This window comes from Globicephala melas, chromosome 10 (genome assembly GCF_963455315.2).
Source record: "Globicephala melas chromosome 10, mGloMel1.2, whole genome shotgun sequence".
Taxonomy (NCBI): Eukaryota; Metazoa; Chordata; class Mammalia; order Artiodactyla; family Delphinidae; genus Globicephala; species Globicephala melas.
Window position 1 is genome coordinate 6109881 of NC_083323.1, and position 26100 is coordinate 6135980.

Here is a 26100-nt window from a genome sequence, read left to right on the forward strand (position 1 = left end):
TTATTATTATTTTTATCGGAGTATAGTTGATTTACAATGTTGTGTTAATTTCTGCTGTACAACAAAGTGATTCAGTTTTACACATATATACATTCTTTTCCATGTTCTTTTCTGTTATGATTTATCACAGGATATTGAATATAGTTCCCTGTGCTATACAGTAGGGCCTTGTTGTTTATCCATCCTATATATAATAGTTTGTATCTGCTAACACCAAACTCCCAATCCATCCCTCCCCCACCTCCCCTCCCCCACCTCTCTTTAGACTGTATGGATCCTTTTTTTTTGTCTTGATTTTATTATTTTTTTAACATCTTTATTGGAGTCTAATTGCTTTACAATGGTGTGTTAGTTTCTGCTGTATAACAAAGTGAATCAGCTATACATATACATATATCCCCATATCTCCTCCCTCTTGCGTCTCCCTCCCACCCTCCCTACCCGACCCCTCTAGGTCACAAAGCAGGTGGTCCCTTTCTTTTTCCTCTTTCTTAATTATTATTATCACAAGCACATTGCAACAGAACAAATACTTAAAAAGGGGAAAACCACTCTGTTTCTGGTCCTTGTGCAAATGTAGTAGCAGTTTTAGAGTCCCCACCATTTCGTATCTGGCTTTTCCTTTTAACATTTTAGTTTAAGCGTTTTTCCATATTGCTGCACCATCGTCGTGATTATTTTCAAGGTGGTGATGTGGATCCACTTCAGGCCTGGGATCTGGCTGACCCGGTTTCTAATCCTGGCTTTGACATTTATTTATTTACTCCGGACCCCCCGACAAGTTACCTGGCATCGGTTCCCCAAACCCTCGCGTGGGCTCTGTGAACACGCACGAGCACACACACACACACACACACACACGCACGAACACACACACACACACACACACACACACACACACACACACACACACACACACACACACACACACACACACACACACACACACACACACACACACACACACACACACACACACACACACACCGCTCTCCGTCTTGCTTAAACTAAGCCGGCTCAAGTGAATCTGAGGAAGCCCTGATGACATTGGCTTCTGTGAGTGCCTTAGGGGAGAAAACTTTCAGAAAGACTACCTTCCCTGAATTCCCAGTTAAGTGCGGTGCGACCCTCCCGCGGCCCCCACCTCTGGGCGCCCGCAAAGCCGAAACACTGACTCCAGGCAGTAAGTCTTGCGGACCTCAGCCTCTGAGCGACTCGGGGAAAGTGACCCCAGCCGCCCTCTCCTCGGTTAAGCAGGCTCTCCCCCTTTGATTGACAAAGGTAGTCGCCAATGACGCCCACGGGAGGTCCCTTTGGCGCGCTAGGGGGCGTGCCGCCTCGTCGCTCCTCTGGCCCAATCAGGGACGCTGAAGGGGCTGTGGGGCGGGGCAGGCTCCCAGCAGCCAATGGCGCGAGCACAGCGGGCGCGGCGGGGGCGGGGCGCTCGGGGCTGGCGGCAGAAGCGGCCGCGGCGGGGCAGGGCAGGGCTGGACAGTGCGGCCAGAGCGAGGGCGGGAGCCGGGCCGGGGCCGGAGCCGGGGCTGAAGACGCGGTCGCGGCCAGAGAAGGGTGCGCGGCGTGTCGGGAGGCGAACAGCGGCCAAGGTGAGGGGCACGCCGAGACGGCTGGGGCGCCGCGGACGGACGCGGGGCGCTGGTCGGCGGCCGGGCCCGCGCCCTGTCAGGCCGCCACGCTGGGGCCGCGCTCCGCGCCCGAGGGCAGCCTCTGGGGCCGCGCCGCCGGCGGGCGAACTTCCTGTCGCTGTGGGAGGGGGTGTGTTCTGGGGCCACCGCGGGCGCCGAGGGGCGTCCGGGGGCCGAGGGGGGCGCCAGAGAGGACGTCGAGGGGCCTCCGGAGGGCGGGTGGGCTGGGCTTGAGGAAAGCTGGGGGCCGAGGGGTGCGGGGTTGGTGCGGGGGCGCCACAGAGGAGAGGACGAGTTCTCGGGTTGAGGGCTTGCTGGAGAGAGAAGTTGGGGAGCGGGGCCCGCGGAGGCAAGAGCGCTGCCGCAGAAGGGGGGACGGACGACTTTAGGAGAGACTTGGGGAGGGGATGCGGGGAAGCCGAGGGGTGCAGGGGTTCCCTGGGGGAAGCGCGGGCGTCTCGGGGAGCCGCGCCGGAGGAGAGGGGGCCCGGTTGGCGCCGGTTAGAGGGCAGGGCTGGGCCCGAGGGTGGCCTGGAGGGGAGGGGGCGGCCAGAGCAGGCGGGACACATATGCGGACGCGCGTATTTGGGGCGCTTTGATGACCGTCCTCCATTTCCTTCCTTCCCACCCTCCCTGTCCCTCTTCTGGCTCTGTGGGGCGGGGGGATGGCAAGCCGTTCTTTGTGAGCGGGTCCTAGGACTGGGGGAACGGGCAGGAGAGGCTGGGGGTGTTTGCCCGGTTGCCCCTCGTAGTTTTCCCAGACTGTCATTTCTAGAAACGTGAGTTTCCAGCCTGCTGGGGCATCCGGAGAGGCCTAGGATTGGAGAGGTAGTGATTTCTGCTGCTGCTCAGTTTCAGTGGCTTGTTGGGTTTCAGCTCCACCTGGGAAGGCTGGTTTTCTTTTCAGAGGAGTTGGTCAGGGGAGCGAGTTGTGCTGTCGCCGGGAGTCCCACACAGCTGCAGCCTTTGAGGATGCTGCTCTCGGGTTGGGTGCCTGAGGGAAGGCGGCCTTCAGGTGGGGTCTGTGCACCATTCCTGGGTCTTGTCTTCTCTCCTTTACCCCAACTGTCCTGTGTTCCTGTGGTTAAGGAGGGTTGGCTGCTCAGAGACTCCACGGCTACTCATTACACTGTTTACCAAACACACCCTGGCTGTCCTGATGAAAATCAGGAGACCAGCTCAGAGAATTTAAACCTGGGCTACGGGCGGTGAGCTCACACCAATTCCTTCCCTTCTCTGCAGTTCCTTCCTCTTCAGTTATCCCAATATGCTGAAGTTCTGTTTTAACCCAGGGCAAGGGAGCCAACCAGGTGGGCTCAGTTGAATGCCAGCCCTCCCCTTCTTGCACGAAAGTTCTTATTACACTTGATTCACAAGCCTGCCTGCAGCCTCCCCATAGAGGCATTGAATGGGAGCCAGTGCAACTGGGGTTTCTCTTGATTCACATGGGAAACAATAATCTGTGTGCACTTAAACTTAATTCTAGAGTTTCACAGTCTCCTTGGTGAGGTTATGTTAGTTGAGATATGAGACCACTACATCAAAAACTTTCCTGTGGTGTGTTTTTCTTTTGACAATTGTCTTGCAGCTTTAAAGAAACTGGCCATTAGGCTGATGATATTTATTACTTGGGAAAGTAACGTAACACAGAGGAATAGATGAGTGATTAGGTCTGCACTCTTAATTCACTTTTTTGGGGAAGAATAAAAATTCATTTGAATGGAAATATCATTCTTAGCTCATGCTGTTGGGGAACTGAAACTTTATTACTTTTAGTCTCAAATGTATAAGATATAGGTCATAATATTTAAATGATCTAACAGCAGGCATATATAGAAAGCTGTATCTGTTTTTTTTAAAATAAATACTCCATGTCCTTTTTTATAAAGCGTGTTGATTTTTAAAAATTCATTCATTCATTCATTCATTTGTGTCGGATCTTAGTTGGGCGCATGGGCTCAGTTGCCCCGCGGCATGTGGGATCTTAGTTCCCCAACCAGGGATTGAACCCAGGCCCCCTGCATTGGAAGGTGGAGTCTTAACCACTGGACCACCAGGGAAGTCCCAATATCTAGGTTTTGAACATGGCTTGTTGCTGGGAGATAAAGTTGTCTTTCCCAGTCTTGGATGCCCAGTCCAGATCTCTGATGGCCAGGCAATTTCTGGGGTGGGAGATGAGGGGCATTTGTCCTTACATTTTTTCATTTCTTATTATTCACTTGAATAATTATTATTCACTTAAATAATAATAATTATTCACTTAAATAATAATCTGTGCAGACCAAGTTAAGGGCCTGGTGCTCAGGTTTCCTTCTTCTGACCAGGTCACAGTTGATTCCAGGATGTTATGGAATATCAAAAAGGTGGCATAGATTCCTTAATAATAGTAATGGCACCTTGTGTTTAGAGATCATGATAGCTTTTACCAAGTGCTCTCTGGCTACCCTTACCTGGACCTCCCATCTGACTCGGGCCTGCCTTATCTGCCATCAGATTGTACTGGTGACTTTGTGGAGGCCACCCTGTAGATTATTTGGGTAATGACCACATTCACATGAGCGATAGTGCTGGCTCAGTTTTTTTCCAATTAAGATTGTTTGGAAGTGCAGCGGCATACCTGAAGGCAGCGCAGCAGTGCGTTAGTTACGAAGTCAGTCAGTGTGCATTCCACAGGTAGAGACCTTACTTTATGGCCCTGGCATTGATCCTTCGCATACCTGAAAGCATGTCAGTGCCTGAAACCTGGTTCCTGATGGGCCCAGTAGTGGTCCCTGGGATGGCTGTGTAGGAGTGCCTTGAGACTGGTGGTATTCAGACGATTATGCTATGCTGACTGAAGGCAGTGTTAAAAGAAGAATTCTCAGAGTATTCTGCACAATGCAACATTCTTGGCGTATGTGTGGTTCCAATGGTAGCTATTCGAGGGGCAGTGGCCATCTAAGAGCACAAGCTTTGGTATTTTAATTAAAAACACAAAATGACAAAAACTCCTTACTTATGTTATGTATTAGCTTGTAGTCATTCCCATGATTGTATGTTTATCTGTTTGCTTAATAAAACAGCATCATGTAGTCTAGTTTTCTTGTTTCCTAGAATAAAATCTTTATTTTCAATATTAAAACATCATCTGAGTGTTTCCTGACATTAGGCACTGAAAGAACAGCATATGAGAATATAGAATGAATAAAATGCTATCTCAACAATCAAAGGCCTCAGCGATCAAAGGCCTCAGAAGCATTAAGAAAAAAAAAAAGGATGGAAATTTTGCTATAACTTTAGAAACCACGTGTGTGGTGGTTTTTGGTTTTTTTTTTTAATTTATTTTTGGCCGCGTTGGGTCTTCGTTGCGCGCAGCTTTCTCTAGTTGAGGCGAGTGGGGGCTACACTTCGTTGTGGTGCGCGGGCTTCTCACTGCGGTGGCTTCTCTTTGTTGCGGAGCACAGGCTCTAAGGCGCAGGCTCGGTAGTTGTGGCACAGGGGCTTAGTTGCTCCGCGGCATGTGGGATCTTCCTGGACCAGGGCTCGAACCCGTGTCCCCTACATTGGCAGGTGGATTCTTAACCACTGCGCCACCAGAGAAGCCCCATTTTTAAAAAAATTATTTATTTAGCTATGTGAGCTTTATGTGACTTTTTTCCTCCCTGGAATGTGCGATAGTAGAGGGGGAGGAGCATAGATGGAGACTAGGAACCCTGGGCTCTGTCCAGCCTTTTCCTGACTAACCCTGAGGCCTAGGACAATCACATATCTTATGGTCTCAGTTTTCATGTTTGTAAAAGGAGAGCCTTGGAGGTTCTTAACCTTTTGAGAATCTGATAACAACTATGGACTTCTTCCCAGAAAGCACACTTGTGGACAGCATCAGAGGCCTGGACCCCAGATTAGGAATTCCTGGATCATCCCATCTCTAAGCTCCCTCTCACCTCTGATATTCTGTAATCCTATTTTCCTGGTCTTCTTTGAGCTAATAATAATGATGACTTGTATTTATGGAAGACACATTCCAAAGCATTTTCACCTCTCATTTTTTGTCCCCAGAATATTTCTGAACAGTGTGGGTGGTGATGGATATTCCTTCTTCTGATGGAGAAAGGGGTACCAGACCTGTCCACCACTTTAGTAGCGTTACACAGCCAGCGGCCTGTCCTGGGACCAGAGTCAGGGCTCCTGGTTGCCAGCTTGGGGTTTTTCCATTAGGTTTTGCTTCCTTGGTGGTTGGTTATGTTTGGCAGTGTAGATATCCCAGAATGTGTCACTTGTAGAGGAAATACTGGTGCATCTGCTGAAAGGACTGTTTTTTTGGTCTGAATTTGGATCACTAAACACCTTTCTGCCTGACTGTCAAAAGGTTACTTATTTTGTTTTTGTTATTTTTTTGTGCCATACTTTTCATAGGGAAACATTTGTGGGACTTGAGCGTTTTGAGCAGAGTTGTTTCATGTTTATTGATTAAAGAGTACATTGAGATGATTACTTTTCAGTTGAGTGGTACTTGAGAAACTTGTGAAATAAATGTTAAGTGAAAATTCCAAACATTTGACTTGTTCTGTCGAATATGTCCTCACAGATGAGACTTTTCCTGCAGCCTGAGAGGCCCCTCCCTGGGCCCAGAGCTGCTGGGTGGGTTTGAGAGTTGGGTGTGGATTGTGCCAATGACCATGACTATCCAACAGTGACTTCCTGTGGCCTTCTGGCCAGATTCTGAATATTTTAGGGACTGTTTTTTTTTCAGTTTATTAACAGAATACAGTGTATCAGCTATATAAAGGGCTTGTGTAAGCAAAAAAATACTAAACTTTAAAGCCTCACAGATGTTAAATGGTTTATTACTGATGAAAAGAATCATCATAATAAAGATGTTCTGAATAATCAGACATGGAGGTAATAGGATGGTATACAGTAGGTACCACTCAAATGTGGTATATGTGTGTGTCCTCCAGTCTTCCTATTATGTTATGTCTGATACCTGTAAGGAGACTGGCCGACATCATTCACTCTCCAGGCATGGAAAAGGGTATTTGCTCATTTCACAGTGCATTTCTTTAGAGTACTGGAGAGGATGAGGCAGACATGCACAGCCTCACTGACATCGAACATAAAGCGTGATGTCATGTGTCAGCTTCCCTAGGTGAGTTGCTCGCCAGAGAGGCATTGGTGAGGAGATGAGGCTGTTAGAGGCCAAGGCCCACGATGAAGTGTAGACTCCAGGCTGCTGCCACCGTGCAGGGATGGCATCCAGTTAACTACACAACCTGCCTTGAGGTCTGCTAGTATTCACGGGCCCTTCTCTGACCAGGAAACTTGCATCTGTTGGCTCTTTTTTTCCAGAGGCCTGTCTGTGATTTATATATTGATAGAGCGGCAGAGTTGTCAGTAATGAGCTGGGGAACTCCATTAGGCTGCTATGTCGAAGTGCCTGCTTTTTATTTAAAGTTCACTCCTGGGCTGAGTGTTTGGAAGGAGTGTACGCCGATGATGGGAGCTGGGCAAGGTGGGTCGAAGGGAGCCTTCCTGGCCACTGTGTGTGCAGTGCCCCTGACACTTGTCTCTCCTCACAGTTCTGGGATCCCGAGATTCAGGTGACTGTCAGGACGTGAGCTTAGAAGCGATCCCATCTTTGTGACAGTAGCAGATGGGAGTGTGTACAAAGTAGGGGCAGACAGAGGAGGGTGGATCTGACCGCCCTCAGGACACTGCACAGAAGCTGGCCTTCAGGGAGGTGACTTCGGAGTGGTTTTGCCACTCTCCAGGCGCTCTCCAGGTGGCAGTGACTGGAAGGAGAGGCCCAGGCAGAGGCACGGCATTGTAAAGAGCTTGACGGTGTGAAGGGGCTGCTGAGGGTGGAGGAGGGGAAGGCTGGGTGGGCAGACTTCAGGTTGTGTGACCTGCCTTGCAGGCCAAGCTCGGGTTTGGACCTCCTCCTGGAAGATGGAGTTCAATAGGGAGCTGTTTTGGGGTAGTAGACACAGCAGGTTGAAGCTCTGCACAGAAGAGAGAGCGTCAGGTGAGAAGTCAGAAATGCAGATGGGGGAGGGGTGATTCAAGTGGCTTATTTTAACAAAAGTCACTTATGTCCCTGGAGGCTCAAGGATTAGTGTGGAAGTTCTTAGGAAGCAGTGCTAAACTCTGATGAGAGGGGCTTCCACAGTAGGACTGGTGTCAGTCTTAACTCAGTTCCTTTGCCTGAATTTATGTTTTTAGTTGGTAATACAGCAGCTGCCTGGGTTCTGCCTCTCTTTTCATATGACTTATGCTCACAAATCCATGCAGTTAGTGTGTAACTTCCACCGCCAGTTCCTGCAGAAAAAAGGTAGTATTTGCAGTAAGGTATAGGAAGTAACATGGTTTCAGAGCCACACAGCCCTGGGTTTGAGTGCCAGCTCTACTACTAGGTAACCGTGGTCTTCCTTGGCCAAATATTTCAACATCTCCAAAACCAGGATATTGACAGCCCCCTCCTCATACAACTTGGGGAGGGCAGTGTGAGGGAGCGGACCATAGACCCCGAGAGCTCAGCACCTGTGCCTGATTCATGGTGCCAGCGCAGTAACTTCGGTATCGCTCAAAGTGCAGGGTCTACTTGAGTGAATTCGCTAATTAAGAGAAATATACGTTTAAAGGGCTCAAACTGATGTTATATTATCCAATTCTATTGAAAATCCTTCTAAGATGTGTTATTCTTTTCTCAGCCTAAGTGTATTCAGTATACTCGGACCTCTCCTTGGTGACTCAGGGTCACAGGGATGCTGTTGAGGTTGTCGACATGGATGAGGCTTCTGACCCTGCATGGAACACACTCCCATCCCGCCCCTCACAGGGCCTGTCTTGTCTCTTCTTTCCACCTCCAGGCTTCTCTCTGATTCTGTCCCCTTTGTTGGGGTGAAGGCTTGAGGGCGATCTTTTCCTTCCTGGATTTTGAGGGCAGCCCTGCCACACAGAGGCCTTGCTCCCATCTGGGTTGGTGATTTTGTGCTTGAGTTGAATGTTACCTAGGTTATAGAAAGCCTGACCCTTGGTGTTGTGACTAGCCTTAGTGACTCAGAATTGGAAGGAACCATGTGTGATGGTGACAGTAGCTCATACTTAAGTAATGAAAAATTTAAAGGCTTGAAAAAGCAAATTGTAAAGCAATAGGTATACTCATCACAAGTGTAAAATATTAAAACAATATACAGCAACTATAGTTAAGGTTGTAGAAGTACGGAAAGTTTCTCCTTGATTTCCAAACTGTTCCATTGGCCTTTTACTTTTAGAATTAATATTTAAGTAATAACTTGACTCTGTAATTTAAAAAATATATATATGAATGGCTTGATTGTGTAGGCATTTTCAGTTTACCAGGAATTTTCCCATAGTCCTGATTTTGTTTTCAGAACAGCCTTGTTGGTTTGCTCCCCTCTTCATTTTTCAGAGGAGGATAAGAGGGAGGACTGGAGGGTCATTGGTTTTGACTGAGGCTGGCCAGCCAGGACCCCAGGTGGGCCTCAGCCCAAGTCTGTAGCTCTTAGAGATCCTAGTTATGGGGATCTCTGCTGGGGCCTGCAGGGTGGTCTTTCACATATAGAATAAGCTGTGGCTAGTGCTTTGAAGTTTCCTATTGAATAAATGAAATTTTATTATTGTAAAGTGATACCCAAACCATAGTTTGTGAACATTTTCATATCTTTAAGTACCATTGTATCCAGTTATGTTGTCGCCAACTGAGCACGCCACGTCTGTGAGTTGTGGTCTTCAGAAGAACCACAGAGCAGGCTCTGCAACCCATGTGGACCTCCAGGCCTGCTGTTGGTGGGTTTTGTAGCTGACTGATTGCTGGAGGATGGAGCGGGCCTACCTGGGTGCTGTTTAGCTTGGACATGACAATGTTTTAATTAAGGAAGCAGTTGTGCCCTCTGCACCAGTGAAGGTAGCCATCAGCTGAGGAGCGAGGGCAGCCAGTGAGGGGGGTAGATCGGGGGCAGGGCATCACCGTCTGGGACAGGCCTCTGGGGCTTTCTGAGGGACCGTACAAGAAGCTTTACGCTCCTGCTCATTTAATTCTTGCAACAAGATAAAGTTCACTTTACACATGAGTAAACCAAAGCTCTGAGAGATGAAGTGACCTTCACAGCGTCACCGGCAGAGCTGACCCTCAGCCTGGCTCTGAAGCCACACTTACCTACTGTCTTGAATAAGTGTATTCTGAGTCACTTGCCCTCAAATATGAAAAAAATCTTTAAGTTAATCTTCCTTCCCCACTTCTCAGAAACATAGAAAAGAGGCAAGTTATGTGGTCTTTTGTTTAAGACAGGATCTATGCCTACAACTAACTTGATTAAGATAATCCAAAAGTTTGCAATAATTTATGCAGTGGGGAGATAAGGGCAGAAAGGGAGAGGCTTCTAAACAGTCCAGAGCTCCTGGCTTCGGTGGGAATGCTCTTGCCTCGCCTTGGTGTCATATGAGATTGAAAAAGCACTTACTTAGGGGAGGGACTTTCTTGGTGGCGCAGTGGTTAAGAATCCGCCTGCCAATGCAGGGGACACGGGTTTGAGCCCTTCCGGGGTCCAGGAAGATCCCACATGCCACAGAGCAACTAAGCCCGTGCGCCACAACTACTGAGCCTGTGCTCTAGAGCCCGCAAGCCACAACTACTGAAGCCCGCGCACCTAGAGCCCGTGCTCCACAAGAGAAGCCACCGCAGTGAAGAGTAGCCCCCCGCTCTCCGCAACTAGAGAAAGCCTGCGCACAGCAACGAAGACCCAACGCCGCCATAAATAAATAAATAAACAAATAAATAAAAAATAAATTTTAAAAATTAAAAGAAAGAGCACTTATTTAGGGGAGAAGAAATTACATTTCTTTAAAGCATTCATTTGCACTACACTTTGTAAAAGAGCTTCACATTTTGTTCATATTGTGATATCAAATGAACATCATTTGTACAGGTAAATTAGAGCAATTTTTTTTTTTGTAGTACGCGGGCCTCTCACTGCTGTGGCCTCCCCTGCCGTGGAGCACAGGCTCCAGACGCGCAGGCCCAGCGGCCATGGCTCACGGGCCCACTGCTCCGCGGCATGCGGGGTCCTCCCGGACCGGGCCACGAACCCGTGTCCCCTGCATCGGCAGGCAGACTCTCAACCACTGCGCCACCAGGGAAGCCCAGATCTTTGTTTTTATGCTTGTAAATATTTGTCACTTTTGTGTCAAAAGGCTTTTTTTTTGTTTTGTGTTTTTGCTTTCTAGTCTTTTAAAAATTGAAGGTACAACATAGAAAATAGATTTTTTTTAATAAATAACTTTGTATTTTACTTTGCATATGCATAGGGGTTTTTATGTATCTTAGCAGTAGCTGCCACCTACTGACTACTTTGTTCCATGCTTCAGAAGAAGCAAGAGGCATTGCCTCTGTCTTCACAGCAACACTCAAGACTCTGAGGTTACCAGTTTGAACATGAGGGCCCTGCAGGTAGTGAGATCATGTGCTTAGTCCAAGGTCATTAGTGTTGTAAACAGGGGAGACAATTTGAAGCCTATACTGGCTACATGTGGTTGTCCCCTTCTCGTCAATCTACACTGTCACAATTGTATTTATTCATCAGATTCCCTTAAATATTTTATCAAATATCATGTTTTTATCATTGTCCTTAAAAAGATTTTTAATGGTTATGTAATCCTGTTAATGTTTCTTTACGTACTTTTTTTTTTTTTTTTTTTGCGGTATGAGGGCCTCTCACTGTTGTGGCCTCTCCCGTTGCGGAGCACAGGCTCCGGACACGCAGGCTTAGCGGCCACGGCTCACGGGCCCAGCCACTTCGCGGCATGTGGGATCTTCCTGGACCAGGGCACAAACCCGTGTACCCTGCATCGGAAGGCGGACTCTCAACCTCTGCGCCACCAGGGAAGCCCTAATTCTGTTAATGTAATGAGGTTAAAACATTCCCCTAATGATGGACATTTTAGGTTATTTCCACTTTTTTTTTTTTTTTGCTATTCTAGATGAATTTGCAGTTTACAATTTCATTTTTCTTTTCTCATTTGTGTAATTAGTTCCTGGGTACAAATTCCCAGAAATAGAAATCTTGGATTAAAGGGTATGAACATCTTAGAGTGTTTTGAAAGCCTACTCCGTTGCTTCTGTGTTTATCTTTCTGATATTTATGGATGAAAAAAATTGAGGGAGTTTTTTTTTTCTCTTTAAAATGCTTTGGCCTTTAGAACTTCCAAGTATCTGTGAGATAAACTTTTGTGAGGTTTTCTTAAATGAGTCACATTTCCTCCTAAGTTTCTGGATATCATTTTACTTGAATTAGATGTTTTTACTTTCATAAACAAGAAACAGTCTTTGAAAAAGTCCTTACTACTTTCTTTATTGATCACCTGAGCCAATGTTCTGCATTCCCTAGGTTGTAAATGTTTGTGGTTGCATTCCTTCATCAATTCAGCTGTCATGATACTCTGAACCACAGTCTCTCTGAACTTGTTCTTCTTTTCTTTTCCTCACTTGAAATACGCATAGTGGGAAAGACCATGCAAGGTTGTTTCTGCTGGTATCGTCACACATCAGGACAGCCTGGGGGATCTCGAGATCCTTTGGATTTTGCCTGTGTAGCTTCTAGATGCTGCTCTCATGGACATTCCTACCATTGCTAGAGGCAAACATCTCAGAGAAGTACTGGGAGGTTTGTTTGTTTGGCCGCAGTGCGCAGCATGTGGAACTTCCCCGACCAGGGATCGAACACGTGCCCTCAGTACTGGAAGCACGGATTCTTAACCACTGGACCACCAGGGAAGTCCGAGAAGTATTGGGAGGTTTATAGTGTTGGTGCTTACACTTTTTTTTCCTTTTCTTTTCTTTTTTGTCTTGTTTGTTTTTCTGTTCTGAAGTCACTGTGTCCTTTACCATGTCCCTTCACCATGGGCTGGCTTACTTTTTCACCTTCCACTGTTCCTTAGGTATTCACCTGAAGATTAAGTGGAGTCCTAGTTTCCTGGTGGTTCATTTTCAGGGTTTGCAAAGGAAAAGGTGCTTAGCAGGGACAAGGAGGGCCCCAGGTGGGGAGCAGTGGCCAGACCTCAACTCTCACCCTCGGGTTCTCTCTCTTGGATTCCTGCTGTGCCTCCATCACACTCCTCCACCCGCAGAAGGCTGCTTCCTCTTTAGTTCTCTGGCCTCATCCTGGGCAAAAACTCCTCTTTTCTTGGTTCCTCTTATCCTAGCTAAGAAAGTCTGACGTTCACAACACAACAAAACAGAAAACATTAGTATGTACTCAGGTAGAAATAAGAGGAACTAATCACAAACAACACAGAAGCATAACAAGAGTTTTGTTTCTCAGGCGCAAGTAGGTTTTTGATGCCAGCACTGTAGGGCTAATCTGACTGCATTGCCTCAGCTAGGTGCTGCCTAGCTTCCTGCTTCCCCTCCCCACCTGTTTATTTAGTCAATAAACCCAAATTTTAGAGTAATATTTTGCTCTGTGCTTGGTAATCTGTGTTTTTATCAGAAGTATGGAAATTGTACTTTGCCCTGGTTTCCACAGATGCCTAAACATGTCTGAGTTGGCTGTTGCCTGGGTAAGTGGCTGAGCTGTTGGTTGTGTGTGTGGTGAAGGCTCTGGTAGAGGCTGGGTGGAAGTCCCAAGACATCCTTATGGCTTCTCAGCCAAGCTGGATGGTAACTACCAAGCCCCAGAGGCACACGTTTTTGGCTTCCCCTTTGTCCTTTCCACGTTTCCTGTTTTATTTCCTGAGAAATCTCTGCCCAATTGCGCCAGCTTGGCAGGGTGTGGCATGTAATGGAATGGGGCTACTTTATTTCAGGACATGGACCTTTGGACCATGAAGCATGATTCCTTAGCAGCCCTTAACCCCAGCTTTATTCTGGGTTGGACAGGTGCACGGTGTTCCATCAAGTTTCTTCTGCTTCTTAGAACTGGGGCCGGTGACTGGAGTCCAGAGGTAGGCCTTACCTGAGAGTCCCACAAAAAAAGGACCTTGAAGTGGGGCCTGAGGTGGTAGTCCTGGCCATGCGGAAGTCACGGAAAAAAAATAATTTGATTGGATAATTGGAGTGCTGCAGTATGCTTCCTTTTATGAAAACCGAGTGAAGTGATTGGTATAGTACAAGACTTTTTTTATCTTTTGGATTTCTTTCTTTCCTTCTTGCTTTTGCAGGTGTGGGTCTGAAGTTGCTTGATTGGGGGTGGGCTGGGCTGGGCTGTCTCATTGTCTCCCTTTATTTTTAAAAATTTATTTATTTATTTTTGGCTGTGTTGGGTCTTCATTGCTGTGCGCGGGCTTTCTCTAGTTGCAGTGAGCGGGGCTGCTCTTCGTTGTGGTGTGCGGGCTTCTCACAGCGGTGGCTTCTCTTGTGGAGCATGAGCTCTAGGCGCGCGTGCTCAGTAGTTGTGGCTTGTGGGCTCTAGAGCGCAGGCTCAGTAGTTGGGGCGCACGGTCTTAGTTGCTCCGCGGCATGTGGGATCTTCCTGGACCGGGGCACGAACCCGTGTCCCCTGCATCGGCAGGTGGACTCTCAACCACTGCGCCACCAGGGAAGCCCCTCATTGTCTCCCTTTAAAGTTCAGACAGGTCACCTTCCTTGAAGTTTTTTTTTTTGCTCCAGAATTGCTATTTTGGACTTGTGCTTTTTGTCTATAACTTCCAGTAGGAACTTCCAGGTTCATGAAATTTAGAAATAGTTGAAAATAACATGCTCTCTTAACTAACAAGTAAAGAGGCAGGGGAAAAAAAAAACCCAAACCTTTAAATCCTTGCCTTACAGAAACTTAATGTTAGTAGTGTGATTGGAAGAGGTGGAGGCCCACTCTTGAGAAGCGAACTCTGTCAGCAACCTACGCCCCACTGCACCCCACCCCGAACTCCTGGGGGGGTGGGTAAGAAGAGGGAACTTTCCCTCCCTGGGGTAGGGGTAGAAGATTTTCAGTATCTACAGGGGCTGCAAAGGCTCCTGCTGTTGATGGGGGGCTGGCTTTTGGTCCCAGGTTGCTCTCCCCTGTAGGGGGGCCTTCTTGGAGCAGTGGGACAAGCCCTGCTGAGTTCTGGTTATGGGCCAGCCTGGTGTTCTGTGCTGCAGGTGTTAACGTGGCAAGTTTATCACATCACGAGCTCTGCAGGCAGATTGCCTGGGCTTGAATCCCAGTTCTGCAATTTATGGTGGGTCCCTGGGAAAGTTACTGATCTCTCTGTGCCTCAGTTACCTCACCTCTAAAATGGGGATAATGATAGGATTGGTGTGAGGACTGGATGAATGAGTATGTGTCCTGTACTTGGTTGGGGGAGTGCTGCACTTTAAGAGCCCCATTTAGTGTAGCCATTGTGTGCCTCTGAGCCTCCCAACTGTCCTGCCACGTGGCTCTTTGATTGTCACTTTACAGTTGAGAAAACAGGCTCACAGAAGCTTAATAACTCCTTAGACCCAGATCTGCCTCAAGGTTCTCTCTTCAGTGCACTGGTGGTTCCCCACAGGTACCCTGGTTCTCCAGGACGCTAGGGGATGATTACAAAGGGATGGCTCACTCACAACTATACCCACCAGGCATACTTTGTAGGTGGATTTTTTTTTTTTTTTACTGTCTCTGTACACAAGCAAAGACACACAGACACACAAAACATTTATATGTTACTGTATAAAAATGATGGCTGTGCTTACAATGAATAAAATACCAACTCTTTTTGTTTTTTGTTTTTTGTTTTTTTTTTTTGCAGTACGCGGGCCTCTCACTGTTGTGGCCTCTCCCGTTGCGGAGCACAGGCTCCGGACGCGCAGGCTCAGCGGCCATGGCTCACGGGCCCAGCCGCTCCGCGGCATGTGGGATCCTCCCGGACCGGGGCACGAACCCGTGTCCCCTGCATCGGCAGGCGGATTCTCAACCACTGCGCCACCAGGGAAGCCCCTCAAAATACCAACTCATTTTAAAGCTTGAATTTATCGTAACCATTTGTCATCTTGATTTCCTCAATCATTGAATGCGAAAAGTACTATCATCTAGGGATCTAAGGACCTTGTTAATATTAAAAAAGGGTCCTTTTGGGGGGAGAATTCAGTAGATGTTTATTGTTGCCCTTTTCTTGCCCTGTACATTTTTTTCAAAAAAAATTTTTTTTAATAAATTTATTTATTTTTGGCTGCATTGGGTCTTTGTTGCTGCGCACAGGCTTTCTCTAGTTGCGGGGAGCCGGGGCTACTCTTCGTTGTGGTGCGCGGGCTCTAGGCGCGCGGGCTTCAGTAGCCGTGGCACACGGGCTCTAGAGCGCAAGCTCAGTAGTTGTTTGCCCTGTACTTTAGTATATGTCTTTCTGTATGTCTGGCATCTGCATGCCTCCTCAAGGATCAGGGCATATTGTGGAGATGGAGTCTCCATTGTGGCTGGGCCGAACTGTGAACTGGAAGCAAGGTTGGGAGCTCAGAATCCATACCAGGTTCAAACAGGAGGAATATCTGAAGTCTCCATGGGAGCAAAGAAGGTACTTACACCTGAGGTGTCTTGAATTCTGCTGGATCCCTCGATTCTCTGAGGCATTGATTCTGGTTCACCCTCACTAGTGTCTCCTAGGGTGCCTTCCTGGGGCAGACTGATACATATATATTTTTAATTTTTATTTTTTTTTAATATTTTATTCTATTTTATTTTATTTTATATTTGGCTGCATCAGGTCTTAGTTGCAGCATGTGGGATCTTTCATTGCAGCACATGTGATCTTTCGTTGCAGCACGCAGGCTTCTCTCTAGTTGTGGCTCGCTTGCTCAGTAATTACTGTGTGCGGGCTTAGTTGCCTCACGTCATGTGGGATCTTAGTTCCTTGACCAGGGATTGAACCCGCGTCCTCTGCATTGGAAGGCAGATTCTTAACCACTGGACCACCAAGGAAGTCCCTATATTTTTTAATTCAACAAATTCCTGCTCCTCTTTAACGTAAGGCTCTAGTTGCAAAGTACATTCCCAAATCCAAACCACAAACTTAAGCTCTCCTCTTTGTTAGATTTTGCTCTGCAATGTTACTTCCTTACTCACCTAACCTTGGTCATCGGTGTTCTGATATATGTGCTTGAAACTCAGCACTGTGCTTCTTGACCTTTATTTGGGTCTCAGATCTCCTTCAGAATTTCATGAAAACAGATTCCATCCGCTCCCCGCCCCCACCCGGCAAAATGGACACAAACATTTTTGCATTCACTTCTGACAGGTTCCTAAATCCCCATTCATTTATTGAACAAATATTTGAATTTCTGTCATGTGCCAGACACAGTTCTAGGCACTGGGGTTACAGCAGGAACACAGTAGACCAAGACCATACATTCTAGTCGGGGGAGACAGAATATGGTTAGACAACTCGTGTCCCTTATGGAGGGAAGGTCAGCTTCGGTGGGCTGGAGCATCCAGGCCTCATCCTGCCTGCTTGGGGCTAGGCTCTTTGCCAACCTCCCAGTTCACTTCCAACTTTCACCTTCCTGAACTGGCTTTTGACGTCACCATCATTATCACATAGATTTTTAACGATTTAATATTTATTGAGGAGTATTTTGTGCCAGGTGCGCTACTTTTCCATGCATGATTACACTTATTCTTATGACAACTTTGTTTTGCAGGTGGAAAGCTGGCCTTAGAGAGTTTAAGTGACAGGCCTCATAGCTAGGAAGTGTGGTGCTTTTGATCAGTCTGCAGCTTACGATTGTGGAATTCAGCAAGCCAGGCCTGAGGACATCATCAGAAATGGCAACAAAAATTAAGTGTGACCATTTTGTCCTGGACATGTCCATTCTCTGACTGGTTCCTTTAGCGGTCAGAAATTTTTCACCTGTCACATCAAATTGCCTTGCTCAAGGCTGGAAACATGAGTGGAACATGCTTTCAGGCCTCTACATGATAGACGTTACAGACACTTGAAGTTACCAAATATATATTTACTGTTAGCAAGATTGCATAATTCCATCCTCAGTCCCAAATAACTGCCTTATGAGTGACATTTGAAATGCACATTATTTAGTACTTGGCTAAGGAGATTTATATGCACACTGTTCTTTCCACACCAGACAGTTACTTTCTTGTTTTAATTTTTAAGGCACTACCCAATGAACAGAATAACTTCCTGAAAAGTTGCTTTAAAAAACTTTGTATTCTCTGCAGAGGGTGGAATGAAACAGTATTAGTGATCTTGACTCAGCCCCTGACATAACAGAGTCATTATTCTGACTGGAGGTTTGCAAGCTGCCATCCCCCTGGCATTAACAGCTGTTAGTTCTTTAAATACTTACGTTTAATAACTATATCTCTGCTTCCTTCTAAGGCTTGCTGCAACTTCACGTCAAACACAAAACTGCACCTTTGAAGTTATTTTGGAATGTGACTAAATGCCAGGGTGAAGTTTCTCTATAGCCATCTCACATCATGGAGGAACAGTTGGACTGTGGGTCTGGCTCAGTGCTCATTAAATGTTGCAGCGTCCAGCTGTCCTTCCTGGGCAGCTGGGTCTGGAGAAGCCCCAAGGATTGGAGGGGGAAGTTGTCCCTTTGTTATGTGATCAAGGTGCGATTGTTGGAAGTTGAGTCCTGAGAGAGTCCGGGAGGCATTCTAAATGGAGTTTCCAGTCTAAAAGGTGAGGCAGGGTTGGAGGAGTCTAGGTTTGAAGCCCAGCCTGTAGGATTTTTGAGCAGGGTGGGTTGGAGAAGACATCTGTTGTGGCTTCTTTCCCTGGCCTCCCCTTCTAGACCATAATTCCCTGTCCCAGTAACCCCTTACCCAATTGCAAGACCTGTTTGGGCCTCTTCCCTGGCTGTGTCCCACTGGACCGGGTGGACCATGCCATCGTGTACATATGCTTCAGGTTGAGAGGTGGTCAAATGGTGGTTGTGTGCAGGGCGTGTGTGTGTAGATGGGGCTTGGGTGTGCAGGTTAGGGTGTTCCCACAAGTGCACTGGGGGTCCTTGTGGAGCAGGGCACTCACTGCTCTGGATTCATTGTGTATCTGGCTTCTGGAAATAACAAAGTCCATACTTATTTATTGAGTGTGCTTGTCCCATGCCATCTCTGCTGCTTATGGTACCCTGTGGAGCTTGGAGGTGTCCCTCCCTGTCTGATAGCTGGGGCTTGGGGAGGTGGGTTCAACATCAGGCCTCCCCTGCTCAGCTGTTCTTGGCATTAAATCAGGCACACCAGAGGAGGACCGGTTGCATTGTGCCATTTTACCCGAAGTCTCCTTCTAGGACTTGAGGTCTTTTGGATCTTGTTAGCATTCTGGCACAGTATCAGAAGGATTCTAGTTTATATATCATGGTCTTTTTTAGAGCTCATATTTTATTTCCATTTTATGCATGGACTTAAGCCTGGAAGATTCCCAGTGAACAGCTTTAACATTGTCATATATGACTTTTCTTTGCCGCAAAGCTCAGATACTCTGGCTCAGGGGTAAACAGCTCTTCTAGAAACAAGTCAGTTCACTTCAGCAGCAGCAAAGCAGCGCTCCAGGAACCTTTCAGGGCACATTCTTCTTGTGACTTCTTGTCCTCCAGGAGGGGAGGGACACAGTGTCTCGGGTCACTGCCCTAGCTGCAGTGTCCCACAGTACACGTGACCATCCCAGTGGCGTTGGAGCTGGAGTGCCGTCCCTCCAGAAGTAGCTCCAGGATGGAGATGGAGACAAGCGTGGGGACTGCCTGAGGACTGTGGAGTCCTCAGCATGTCCCCGGCCCAGAGGGTCACAAGAGCTGGTCTGAAACCTTGTTCTCACAGTGTAGTTTTTATATGTTAAGATTAGCAACTGCCTTTTCTTGGGCAGGATTCTTTTAGTATAAGATGGTGACCTTTTATCTTTCAGTTTTTTGTTTCTTTTTTTTGGCTGTGTTATGTCTTCGTTGCTGAGCATGGGCTTTCTCTAGTTGTGTCGAGAGGGGGCTACTCTTCGTTGTGGTGCGCGGGCTTCTCATTGTGGTGGCTTCTCTTGCTGCGGAGCATGGACTTTAGGTGCGCGGGCTTCAGTAGTTGTAGCTCGTGGGCTCTAGAGCTCAGGCTCAGTAGTTGTGGCGCACGGGCTTAGTTGCTCTGCGGCATGTGAGATCTTCCCAGACCAGGGCTCGAACCCGTGTCCCCTGCATTGGCAGGCAGATTCTTAACCACTGTGCCACCAGGGAAGTCCTGTATCTTTTAGTTTTAAAATGTCTTTTCTTTTGGTGTTGTTGATATGAGCTGGTAGTTTTGTTTTGTTTTGTTTTTTTAATTTATTTATTAATTTTGGCTTTGTTGGGTCTTCACTTCTGTGCGAGGGATTTCTCTAGTTGTGGCAAGCAGGGGCCACTCTTCATTGCTGTGCGCGGGCCTCTCACTATCGCGGCCTCTCTTGTTGCGGAGCACAGGCTCCAGACGCGCAGGATCAGTAGTTGTGGCGCACGGGCTTAGTTGCTCCGCAGCATGTGGGATCCTCCCAGACCAGGGCACGAACCCGTGTCCCCTGCACTAGTAGGCAGATTCTCAACCACTGCGCCACCAGGGAAGCCTGAGCTGGTAGTTTTTTAAAGAGTATCCTTACTTAACAAAATAAAAAGTTAGCAGCCTTATGTAATTCTCCAAAATTCTAAACAGTTTTATTGAGTATAACTGACAGTAAGTTGCACATATTTAAAGTATACAATTTGATAACGTTTGACGTATGAACACACCTGTTAAGCCATCACCACACTCAAGATAATGAACATATCTATCACCGCCCCCCCCCCAGTTTCCCTGAGCCACTTTATAGCTTCTCCCACCGGCCCCTCACTACACCCAGGCAACTGTTGGTCTGCCTTCTGTCACTGTAGATTAGTTTGCATTTTCTAGAATTTTATATAAATAGAATCATACAGTGTACACTTGTTTTTTTAGTCTGACTTCTTTCACTCAGCAAAATTATTTTGGGATTCATCCATGTTGTAGCATGTATCAATGTTTCATTCTTTTTAATCCAGTGTATGGATATGCCACAGTTTGTTATTCCATTCACCTATTGATGGACATTTGGGCTGTTTGTAGTTTAGGGTTATTACTAATAAAGCTGTTATGAACTTTTGTGTACCAGTCTTTGTACAGACTATGTTTTCATAGCTCTTGGGTAGATACTAGAGTCATATGACTTGTTGATATGGTGGCTGTTGGTTTAACTTTTTAAGACACTGCCAAATTATTCTCTATTTCTAAAGTGCTGAACCATGTTACATTTCTCACGAGCAGTGAGTGAGAATTCCAGTTCCTCCATGTCTTTGCCAATACTTGGTATGGTCATCTTTTTAATTTTTGCCGTTTTAGTAGGTCTGTAGTGGTGTCTCATTGTGGTTTTAATTTGCATGTCCCTAATGACCAGTGATGTTGAGCATCTTTTCAAGTGCTTGTTTGCTGTCTGTATATCTTCCTTTGTGAACTATCTATTCAAATCGTTTGCCCATTTAAAAAATTGGGTTGTTTATTTTATTAATTAGCTTTGAGATTTCTTCATATATTCTGGATATAAGTCCTTATATATGATTTGCAAATATTTTCTCCCCGTCTGTAGCTTGTCTTCATTCTCTTGACGGTGTGTTTTGAAGAGCAGAAGTTTAAAAAATTTGATGAAGTCAGTTTGTTCTTCTATGGTTTGTGCATTTTTGGTTGGTGTCATAACTAAAATCTTTGCCTAACCAAGGTGACAAATGTTTCCTTGTAGAGATTTTATAGTTTTACATTTAGGTCTGTGATCCATTTTGAGTTATTTTTTGTGTATGGTGTAAGGTATGGATTGAAATTTAGTTTTTGCCTGTGGATGTCCCAATTGTTTCAGTACTGTTTGTTGAAAAGTCCTCCAGATTTGAAGCGGGGGGTAGTTTTTAGTTGGTGAAATCCAAAGGTCTGGGAGTTGTGGTTCTAGGCACCCTGATTTCTCACCTTTTATGACAGTTTCACATTAGCCTGGCTTTCTCTTTATTTCATGCATGTCTTGAGCCCCTTGATGGAAGAGGTGCTACCACTGGGCAGCATGTGAGTAAGGGGCTGGGTGATGCCTGCTGGGATCCCAGGGGGTCTCTTCCTCTGCTCTGGACCTTCCAGATGCCTGGGCACAGAGCCTTTAAGGTCTTTCTGGTGGGTGGGTTCCGGGCAGTGTCTCATTTCCAGAGGTGACTGTGAAGGCCTGCCAGGTACAGAGAGGTGCAGGGACAATAAGCCTTCTGTGCCTGGATGGGTGGGGGTGTGCCCAGGCTGGGGACGTGGCTGCAGTTGAGGAAGGTGGGAGGGGCTGTTCTCTTCTGTGTGGGCTGGCAGCAGTGTGACCTGTCATCAGACTGAGAGAATGTGGCTCCACTCTGGGCTCCTGGTCCGCCTCAGCCCAGCTTTATGACTGTGTGTACAGGGAATGGGTGTTCATTTTTCTTTTCTCTTCAGTCACAAAGGGGTCTGAGAGGCCTCCACCTTTGTACCACTAGCCAGCAGCTTCACAGGGGGCAGTAAAACGTTTGTCCGCTTTTTACCCGTGTGCAGTTCTCTTGGCTCTTATACTGCTGGTATTACTAGTACTAGCACTACTGGTACCATCACCAGCATCTAACAGCAATGGAGCTTTTCCTCTGCTCTAAGCCCTTTACCTGTGTTACCCATTTAGTCCTCACAGCTACCCTATAGGGTGGCTACAGGCCATTTTACAGATGAGGAAACTGAGACACAGAGAAGGCCAGGTGTGAGAAGTCTTTGGGCCATGCTTTCCATCATTCAATGTTGGAGGAGGGATTTTTTTTTTTTTTTTTTTTTTGCAGTACGCAGGCCTCTCACTGTTGTGGCCTCTCCCGTTGCGGAGCAGAGGCTCCGGACGCGCAGGCTCAGCGGCCATGGCTCACGGGCCCAGCTGCTCCGCAGCATGTGGGATCTTCCCGGACCGGGGCACGAACCCGTGTCCCCTGCATCGGCAGGTGGAGTCTCAATCACTGCGCCACCAAGGAAGCCCAGGAGGGATTTTATTTAACATTTGTCATTAACTCTTAGGAAACAAAATGGAAATAGTGGTTTATGGGCCTCCCTCTTCTAAGTCTTCATTTCCTTATCAGCAGTGGGGAGCAGTTGAACTGTTTAACCAGATTAAAATTCTTCTTCTATTTTTTTTTTTTAACATTTACTTATTTGTTTATTTACTTGGCTGCATCGGGTCTTAGTTGCGGCATGTGGGATCTTTGTTGTGGCACCTGGGCTTCTCTCTAGTTGTGGTGCACGGGCTCCAGAGTGTGTGGGCTCAGTAGTTGCAGAATGCAGGCTCTCTGGTTGTGATGCGTGGGCTCTAGAGCATGCAGGCTTAGTTGCCCCGCGACATGTGGGATCTTAGTTCCCTGACCAGGGGTCGAACCCGCGTCCCCTGCATTGGAAGGCGGATTCTCAACCACTGGACCACCAGGGAAGTCCCCAGATTAAAATTCTTTAGTGGCTCCCTGTTGCCATCACAGTAAAATCCAAACTTGTGATCTGGCCATTGCTTACCCCTTCAACCTCATCTCTTGCCACACTGAACTTTGTTTTTCCCTTCTCACATGTGCTTTCCACAGACCCTGTTACATCTGCTGTAAATGCCCTTTCTAACCATCTTTCCCTGCTGAACTCCTACTCATCCTTCAAAATTCAGCTCTAGTTTCACCCCCTTCTCCTTGACCTAAGGTATCCTGCCCCTGGGGCTACAGAGTGCAAGGTCCACACCTGTCCCAGTGCTCCTCATGTATGGTATGATTGACTGACTACCTGCTGGTCTTCTTCCACTGGGCTAGGTGAGGGGGAGGGAAGGGACTGCCTTTTATCTTGGAATTCACAGTTCTTACCTTTGTACTGGCATGTAATAGAAGGCAGACATTTGTGGGATGAACAAATGTGACGTGAATAATATGAGGACCCTTAGTTCTCAGACCTGTTGGTTTGTAATATCATCTATGACTGCAGGCGCCCAGGGCAGCCTTCATGGGGAAAGTGATGTTGATGCATTTAAAAAGGATTATTATTGGGACTTCCCTGGTGGCGCAGTGGTTAAGAATCCACTTGCCAATGCAGGGGACATGGGTTTGATCGATCCCTGGTTCAGGAAGATCCCACATGCCGCTGAGCAACTAAGCCCTTGCTCCACAACTACTGAGCCCATGTGCCGCAACTACTGAAGCCCGCGCGCCTAGAGCCTGTTCTCTGCAACAAGAGAAGCCACTGCAATGAGAAGCCCATGCACCGCAACAAAGAGTAGCCCCCGCTCGCTGCAACTAGAGAAAGCCCTCGCGCAGCAATGAAGACCCAATGCAGCTAAAATTGATTAATTAATTTAAAAAAAAAACATTATTCAGTGATTCCCTTAAATCCTGAGTGAGACTTACATAGATCTTTTTATTTTCCCTCTATGAGAATGAGTTTTCTATTGTGTTAAAAAAAATACTATTTCTTTGACCATCTTTTAGATCATAAATTTAAATTTCTACATTTTTCCCCCAGATGCCTGTGATGCCATTGTAATTTTTATGGTAAGCTCAATAAATAATTTTAGAAAATGTTTCTTTGGAATGTTGGGGCCAGCATGGATTGCTTAGAATGGATCAAGTTTCGTTTGGTGTCTCTTTTTTTTTTTTTTTTTTAATTTATTATTTATTTATTTTTGGTTGCGTTGGGTCTTCATTGCTGCACACGGGTTTTCTCCAGTTGTGGTGAGTGGGGACTACTTTTCATTGCGGTGGGCGGGCTTCTCATTGCAGTGGCTTCTCTTGTTGCGGAGCTCTAGGCACGCGGGCTTCAGTAGTTGTGGCTCGCGGCTTAGTAGTTGTGGCTCACTGGCTTAGTTGCTCTGCGGCATGTGGGATCTTCCTGGACAAGGGCTCAAACCCATGTACCCTGCATTGACAGGCAGATTCTTACCCACTGCGCCACCAGGGAAGTCCCCGTGTCTCTTTTTTTTTGCAGTATGCGGGCCTCTCACTGTTGTGGCCTCTCCCGTTGCGGAGCACAGGTTCCGGACGCGCAGGCTCAGTGGCCATGGCTTACAGGCCCAGCCGCCCCGGGGCACAAACCCGTGTCCCCTGCATCAGCAGGCAAACTCTCAACCACTGTGCCACCAGGGAAGCCCCCCCCCTCGTGTCTCTTTTTGAAGGAGAAAGAAGTTTGGCAAGAAATGCTAACTGAACTGTGTTTAGTACAGAGAGCTATTTAGAAGTATTTTGCTGCATTTCACTGCAGTCCACATGCCTGTGACTATGTGGTTTTAGTCCTGAGCTGCTGTAGTTCAAGGAATTTTAGACTTTTGGCTGATGGATCCTGAGGCTGGACTCTCCTGGGTTGTTGAGATACGAACCTTTGAATTAAATTTCCAGTTCATTGCATAAAGTATTTTTTGCTTTAATTATTAGGAGGCAGGATTAATCAATCTTACCCGTCTACTTTCACGTTTGTGTGTGTGTGGGGGGAGGGGGAGGAGGGAGGCAAGGGAAATAGAAGGTTGAGTTGTATCTTTATGAAAATGGGTTTAAGTTTCACGTGGTAGCTGTCCACTCCTGCTCCTGGCACATGTCTGACTTCTGAACATGGTACCAGTAGGGGTGTGTGCAGTCTTTCCTCCTGAGCTCAGAGTGGGTGGTCTTGAACCACCATGGTGGGTGGCCAGTGAGGTCTGTGAGGGGAAGAGCCAGCTGCGTTTAGGGGTGTTGTTTAGGGGCTTGAGATAGAATTCTCCTCCGTGGAGAGCTAACCAGCCTGAAAGCTAACAGTAGGGATCAGTGTTCATCCCCTACCGTGTGGGAGGTACTTCACATACATTATATCCAGCCCTCACTGTAGGGGTTCAAGGCTAACACTGTTACCTCCTCTTTACACATAAAGGAAACAGGTTCAGAGAGGGAGCTAAGCTATTTGTTCAGTTTTACCAGCTAGTAGGTGCAGAGCCACGAATTGAAGGCAGGCCGGTCTTGGTCTTTGCCCGTAGCATGGGGCTGGTAGGCATATGGCACCCTTGGGCTCCTTGACACAGCCTCTTCTCTAAGCGTCCGGCCGCAGAGGGCAGTTAAGACAGCCTGGGATGTGAGCGCGCGGCCTCCGCTCACACATAGCTCTGCGCGAGGGTGTCAGTGGTGATGTCTGTCCTGTGTTCCTCTGAATGCTGTGATGTGCGTGGCTCCGTCCTGGTCTGTGTTGGGGGGCAGAGATGTGGACACACCCCAGCCATGGGAAATGTCTCCTCTCATTAACCAAGTATGGAGTGGGTAGCAGACTCCACAGCTGTCAGAGTGGTGTGAGGGGAGAGAGCTGTGGGTGCAGCCAGGAGATGGTAGTCAGGGGAGGCTTCATGGAGACAGTGGAGATGTCTGTATCTCTGTGTGGTGTGGGTATGCATAATTTCCATACAGTAAAATTCGCTTGAGAAATTCAGGGACTTGGATATTATATAGGCATTGGGAATCAACAAAGGTTTTTAAGCAGAAGAGTAGGATAAGATCAGATCTGGGTTTCAGGAAAGT

General features: G+C 47.1%; 2 protein-coding genes across 3 annotated transcripts in view; both read left to right on the plus strand.

Annotated features, from left to right (window-relative positions):
- The first annotated feature begins 1291 nt into the window (after positions 1-1291).
- Positions 1292-2032, plus strand: LOC138842837 (glycine-rich protein 1-like). Its single transcript, XM_070046463.1, has one exon. The coding sequence runs from the start codon at positions 1292-1294 to the stop codon at positions 2030-2032; it is 741 nt and encodes a 246-aa protein (XP_069902564.1).
- The window catches only part of PACSIN2 (protein kinase C and casein kinase substrate in neurons 2), a 139904-nt gene continuing 115255 nt past the window's right edge, over positions 1452-26100 (plus strand). For both annotated transcript variants that reach the window (XM_030855736.2, XM_030855737.2), the window contains exon 1: positions 1452-1604. The gene's annotated coding sequence lies outside the window, so the exon portion shown is untranslated. The remainder of the gene's footprint in view (positions 1605-26100) is intronic.